A 7,500-nucleotide genomic window follows, 5' to 3' on the forward strand; every position below is an offset into this window, starting at 1 on the left:
ACATGTGTAGCTCATAATGTCAAGAAAATGAGGGAGTGATTTTTCTGAAGTACGACATATATATAGTACAAAAAATTAAAAAGAAAAGGAGAAATAAAAGAAAGATTTGCAGGCAATTCTTAAATTACTTTTTTGATAATCGGTAAAATTCAACTACTTCACAGATGGTTTGATAAGTCATTCTCCATATTACTGACTGGTGATGGACAGTGTGCTCTTAACTTTGAGCATGCTTGGGGTGATGGAGTGGCAGTCATGAGTTACTTTAATGAAGTGGCCAAAGAAATAAGTGAAAAGCCATTCATTCATCCAGATAGCAAGCCAGCTAACATTGATGCTTCCCAGTATGTCCGCAGGTTGGGTAGGTGTAACTGTATATTTTTACTTTTTCACTTCTTGATGGAGTGATGATGTTAGCATTGCATTACTGCTGTCCATAATAAAGTAGTACATGTTCATTGACATGACCATCATATTTATAATGATGCATACAATAAAAATGATGATGAGAAGAAATTTAGTAGTAATAGTAATGGCAGCAAGGATGATAATTTTCATATTATAAAATTATTAAATTATATTATTATTGATAAAAGTTCTGCGATAGTAATATTTATGTAATATGATAATGATAATGATAAAGATAATGATGATGATGATGATGATAATAATATTAATGATAATAATAATTGTAATAATAATAATGATAATAACAATAGTAATAATAATGGTAAGAGTGATAGTGGTGGTGACAGGAGTAAGGATAGTAATAATAATGACAACTGTTATGAAAACTGTGATACTTCATTTATTGCCAACATGAATCTTTCATTTGACAAGCCATTCAATATTTCAATTAACTTGATTGTAGAATGCAGCTGTGCAAAAAAATGACATCTCTTGAAAGGAAGTGACCGCAAATAAAGTGTGCTGTTTGTTTGTCTAGGAAACTGTATGTGATATACTGGTATTCATCATTAGATACAAATTGTATGACTCCTTTAACTTTCAGAATTTAACTTGACACCGAGTTTGAAACAAGCCATTGAAAATGCTGTTCAGACATATGAAACAAACACTAGTGCACTGCAGGTTGATGTCTTGGAGTCTGATGTATTTGGGAAAAATTCATGCAAAAAGCATAAGGTTTCCCCTGATGCCATGATGCAGTTAGGATTCCAGGTAAGTGTAATATATACAGTGAATAGAGTCTTCTGTAGGAATCTTGTATCAGTTTCACAGATTTGGTTTTATGCTACATTTTTTTAAATTTTCAGTTTCTTTTTATTTGTGAATATCATATATTTGGATTTATGACATGGAAGAAAAAGTCTTGGTGATGTCTTTTTTTTTTGCAGGTTGCATATTACCTCCAACATGGAACAACTGTTGCTACATATGAATCGTGTAGCACGTCAGCTTTTAAACATGGTCGCACAGAAACTGTCCGACCAGCTACTTTGGAAACTTTAGCATTTTCAAGAGCAGTTGCATCATCTCAGCCTCCTAGTAATGCAGAATTAAAAAAACTCATAATGGAATGTTCAAAGGTTCATGGAAACTTGACAAAAGAAGCAGCAATGGGTAAATATTTTCTTATGAATTTTATTATCTTGATATCTTTAGCAAACTATCTATTTATATCTATTTATCTACCTGTCTATGAATCTATCAGTGCATCTATCAATCAATCAGTCAATTTCTCTCTCTCTCTCTCTCTCTCTCTCTCTCTCTCTCTCTCTCTCTCTCTCTCTCTCTCTCTCTCTCTCTCTCTCTCTCTCTCTCTCTCTCTCTCTCTCTCTCTCTCTCTCTCCATCCATCCATCCATCCATCCATCCATCCATCCATCCATCCATCAATCAATCTATCACACTCACACACACACGCACACTCACACGCATGCTCTCACATACCGCCCCCCCCCACACACACACCCCCGGACACACATATACACATATGCATCTTAATTATTTTATAATATATCAAACAATTAACTATGAAATATGGTACTTCCCACAGGGCAAGGGTTTGACCGTCACTTGTTTGGTTTACGTAAGATTGCTGAATCTGCAGGAGGTCCAATGCCAGAGCTGTATACGGATCCAGCTTATGCAAAAATTAACCACAACATTTTGTCTACTTCAACTTTGCCTTCCACTGCCATCAGCTTTGGAGGCTTTGCTCCAGTCGTGCGTGATGGATTTGGTGTGGGGTGAGGATTGCATTAGTTTGTATGTAAAGTCATGTGAACCATGGACATAGGATTTTGTTTAAATGATAGTTGTTTAAATAGTATTTTTTGATAGTGTTGAAACAATTTTTTTATTTTATTATTCTTTATGCATTGTTATTATTTTTATTGCTTTTATTTATTCAATTATTAAATGATGATGAATAGTAATAGTATTAATTTTTTTTTTTTTTGTCTTCATTTTTTGCATTTTGATTAACTTTTTTTTTGCTTTATAGTGTATTTTTGAAGGTGATTATTAATTTTTTTTTTTTAGCAAAATTTTATATCTTGCATAATTATTTTCACTTATTATAATTTTTACCTCCACAGTTACCAGATCCAAGATGATCGCCTTGGAATAGTTCTGTCCTCGTATCCCCCACACCGAGATGGAGTCGGCTTCATTGAATGTGCTCAAAAGGCCTATGAAATAATCTACAATGTCCTAAATAAAGCTTGATATAACTGAGATGTAATAATGCAAAGTACAACAGAAACAATGCAAGTCAGATTGATTAATGATAGTTTAGTCTAATAACATTACTTTTGCCAAGTTATTCACAATGTTGCAATGGTGCCTTTTTAATGATTATGTTAAATAAGGTCATTCCCTAATACATATTTAAGGACTTGAGGACTGACTGACATTACTGATTACCTTCTGTTATGCTATGATGTACCACCAATTTTTTTTTTTAATCTGTAACTTCACTTGTATCTTACACAATTTTGTATACTGATATTGGAAAGTTTGTAGCATAGATTTGCAATTTGTAAATTTATAAAGAGTATTATACAAATATCTAAGATGGATAAACTTAAAAAGCAACTTAAGAATTGAAATTGGCATCTCCCTGTCAGCCGGTCAACTATATTAATTGAAATGCCTCATAAGCCACAAATATATACATTTGGGAATGAGCCTATTATATATTAGTTGTTAAAGAATAATTGATTTTATTGTAAGCAAATTTGTATAGTATATGCATGTAATAAAATATCTTGTATTTTTAGTATGTTGTACCTAATCCCATTTTTAAAAATCAATAATGTATACTTTATTCTGTGATATATGTGTGACAGTTATACATATGTTAAATTTGGATTGTTATATAGACATCAGCTAATGAAGTAAATCCTAAATATGCATATACTAATAAAAGGAAGAAAAAAAAATTACTACTCTGATTGGGCTACACAGAGTAAAGACATCTGTTGGACCTTGAAGTTCCATCCCCTTAACATGTTCATTAGGAAGAGGAAATTTCTAGAAAAAAAGTTAATTCCTCTGTTTGAAATTGATAATTTTATAGCTTCCCAAATGATACTTGTATTTTGTATTTATGAAAAGGATCAAATTGAGTATAGTATATGTTCTGTGTTGTAACATTATGCATAATACTTCAAACTAAATTTCATTCATTAACTAAATGCACTATATTTTACATGGTATAGTGTTTCCTTGACTTGTGTTTTAAAAGTTATTATTTACTAGTTCATAAAAAGAAAAATCTCTAAGAGAAGTAAGTGAAATAAGAGACTTGCTCCTGTTCAATATTTAAGCCTCTTCATTATTAACCCATTCCCGACGGGGGAATTCTAGCCTTGAATGTCCAAATGCCGGGGCGTTCGAATTATTAGGCCTAAATCAATTGAATGGCTGGCACAATACTGTGCCGCCCGGCAACTGGGCTTTTGAATGCGCGGTACACATGCTGTACCACCCGTCCTGTGTGGGTTAAAATGAATTTTTTTTTTATTCTGAATTTATCATAAAGCTTCTAATCCACAGTAAAAAAGGCATGAAAAAATAGAATTGCACAATATTTTGTTTGTTCTCTTCATGTCATCGTCTAGAATGAAAGGTTAAGGAGGGCTAGAATTTGATAAAAGTTCTAGTAAATATTTAAATACAAATATGTAGTTATAATAGAATATGGAAAAATGTTTTCATTCAATTCCATTGAATTATGAAAATCTTTAATGCCAACATTTAATAGTAGATTTTCATAGACCTACAAAATTAAATGAGCTTCTATGGTAAAATGAGGCCATCAGATTAGATTGTCACAAGGCAAAATATTACAAAATGGTCTTCCTCAACATTTGATAGAAAAATATCCATGAAAACATGTTCAAGGTATATCATGCTGAATGGAAACTTCTTGTTAAATGATGTAAGGCCTGGACTAACTGCTAAGCATTATGAATACAAACATGTGCAGCCAATAGCAGGTGACAACATATGGTTTTTATTTTGGTATAGTTATTATGCACATGAGGCTTGTAACTTTAAAAGTGTATAAATCAGCCGGTACATTGCCTGTAAATAACATTTCTCACTTATTAATAATCTTGAGTTATTTCTTATGGGGTTCTTACAACTACTGAAAGTACCACACAATTCATAACAATAATGACAATTTAGAATAATAGGTGCCATGGTTGGAGACCACATAGCAGAGAAGGAAAGGAACCAATGGTGTGAACAGAGTTTCCTGGGTATGCCAAGCATTTAACACAGGTTATTTTTTCTCTCGTCTTTTTCTAAAGATCTTCATTTTGTAAAAAAGAAAAGAAAAAAAACTGTCCAAAGTAGGTTGATCCAAGGAAAAGAACCAACTCAGTGTCCTTAGCCACTGAAATCCATCCCAACTGTATAATATATATGAATATTTATCCAGAATATTGTACTTATATTTTGATCAATTCAATGTAAAATCAAACTTTGAGTGGGTCACAATATTCAGTGTATTAATACTGGTAAGTCAATGTGTAAAAGTATAATTCCATCATCCCAATATTTTTGCCTTTTATTAACAAAAGATTCAGACAATTAATACCTAATGTAAACACTGAATGGAAGTTGTGTCCATTGAAATGTCATATCATGAGAAAGAAAAGACAGGATACATTTTCATTGCATATTTTTATGTACATACTGGAATAATATCATTCAATATTTTTTCTTACAATAAACCTTAATATAATCACAGTCGTCTTATAGAATTATTATCATAGGTACGAAAGTTCTGCATCATAACAGCATATACAGTCAGTGCATCAACCATTACGGTGTTCACAGCCAGCAGAAATCACTTTCCTTAATGTAACAAATACAACAATAAAACATTTGTATGAGATACATTTAGGGACTCTCCTTCATCATGAAATATACAGAATAGCATTCATTTCTTAAGGATAAAGTACAGTAAAATTATAGATGTTTCCGTAGGTAAATCTCAAGAATAAACATGTATGACATCATATGGACAACCACATATAAAATAACTGTTCGTCGAAGGGAAGAACAATGGATGAAGTATAATTAATCAAATGGTGACACATTTCGAAGCAAAAGGAAGCAGACACACAATCAGCAGGCGGAATTAAATACTGCTCAACTTTGGAAATGTACGTAAACAAATATAGAGTCGACATGCAGTGAAAAAATAGATGACTTGTGCATATACAAGGGTTAGATTAGAGTTTGATCTGTACGAAATCTTTGGAGGGCTCAGTATTCGAATATCTGAAAATCTACGATTATATATTTCAGTCGCGATGATTTGCGTCGGCTTAGAAGCGATCAGTACATGTTAGTAATTTTCAAAAATCCTGTAGTTGTAGAAAACAGTTTTTTTTAAACCCTAACGAAACGGCATCCGTCAATTGCCAACTACGGGACACCGAGGATGCTGCAGTTGTAGGCCATCTAGGATTACCGTGCGCACCACAACGGCTTTCATACCACCAAGAACATTGCAAATATGATAGATAATAGAGCTGTTGGCAATATACCCATGATGAAAGAAACAGAAAGGTAAGACTAATGAATATGTAACATCTGTAGAATTTTTGATACTCTTAATGAAGAGCAAATATAATAATTGTCATAATATGTATGATGATAAAGTAACAGAAATAATGCTGACTATTTAAAACAAATCAATGGCAGTAATAAATAGGAACATTATGAGAATTATGGTATTACTAATCATTGCTAATACGGTATTACTAACTATTATCAGCAATAATCAGGATAAGAATAAACAATATTTATTATAAATTACAGATTTGATGTCAACGATGACGATGATAGGAAAAAATGATGTAATAACAATAACTGATGATGATGATGATAATTCTCATGAAATTGATAATAAGAGGAACTGATAACAATAAGGACGATGGTAATGGCGGTGATAACAGTGACGTAATGATGGTTATGAATTAATCTGAAAGAATATTATTATCATGGCATTACTAGTTTGTATGTAGATATAATGATGGCATTAGAAAATATGAATAATGAATACACCAATGGAAACACTGCTTATATACATATATATGGAAAACAACAACAATAATCAAGTTAATCATAAATGTCTAGGCGAAATGCGGCAAAAACAAACAACAATAATCAAGATTAAACATAATTTCACCGTCTCCTTGGGCCAATCGCAAAATTTTACAGTATGTGTACAACCTTCAACAATATCCTAGCTGTTGTTATCTCGTACAGAATCACTATGTGTTGTACCCTTCTTGAATGATGCAAAATAAACGATAAATCAAATCATAAAACAATTATGTGTTTAAAAGTAAAAGAAAACGATCAACGAGGAACCGTCAATTTTACGAAAAAAAAACAAAAATGTTGAAAAAAGGATAAAAACATTGCAACCTTGTCTTAAAAATCCTTTGGAAGAAAAGATACAAACAACACCCATAATCAAAAAAAAACTAAAACAAAATAATACAAATTGAATCAAAACCAAAAAAAAAAAAAAAAAAAAAAGGACAAAAGAAACAGAAAACACGTGCACTTAAAAAGTGGACATCCATAATATAACGCGAACCCGTCTGAAAGATTTCCAATTACGTATATTAAAAAAAAAGAGGCTATTATCGCGCAAGGTACACTGAATTATATAGGAAATACTATAATAATTTATTCTCGGAAAACAATGATTGTACTCTTGCTAGAATCCAAATTTATGTTTTAAAAAATAATAAAGTAAAAAGCAAAATAAAATATCAAGTAATCTCTAACTCAAATGTTGAATGTCGCAATCGCAGTAGAAAAAAAAATCATAACTAAGCAATAACTAATAATCAAAATGTTGTACTATTAACAGATGAATGAAGCAAAATACACGAGAAATCATCAAAAGAAATATTCAAAACAGAAAATTAAAAAAAAAAAATAAAAAAAAAAAAAAACCGGTAAAAAATGTAAAAAAAAAAAACATTCAAAAAAAAAA

General features: G+C 31.4%; 1 protein-coding gene across 1 annotated transcript in view; it reads left to right on the forward strand.

Moving 5' to 3' along the window:
- CPT2 (Carnitine palmitoyltransferase 2) overlaps positions 1-3,246 on the forward strand; it is a 19,401-nt gene extending 16,155 nt beyond the window's left edge. The window contains exons 10-14 of the mRNA XM_043037954.2: positions 165-361; positions 1,013-1,182; positions 1,359-1,584; positions 2,020-2,212; positions 2,564-3,246. Coding sequence (XP_042893888.2) covers positions 165-361; positions 1,013-1,182; positions 1,359-1,584; positions 2,020-2,212; positions 2,564-2,693 — 916 coding nt within the window. The 3' untranslated portion in view covers positions 2,694-3,246. The remainder of the gene's footprint in view (positions 1-164; positions 362-1,012; positions 1,183-1,358; positions 1,585-2,019; positions 2,213-2,563) is intronic.
- The last annotated feature ends 4,254 nt before the right edge of the window (positions 3,247-7,500 follow it).

Source organism: Penaeus japonicus, unplaced genomic scaffold (assembly GCF_977035675.1).
Source record: "Penaeus japonicus unplaced genomic scaffold, GWHDUDI00000001_assembly GWHDUDI00000008, whole genome shotgun sequence".
In the NCBI taxonomy this organism is placed as follows: domain Eukaryota; kingdom Metazoa; phylum Arthropoda; class Malacostraca; order Decapoda; family Penaeidae; genus Penaeus; species Penaeus japonicus.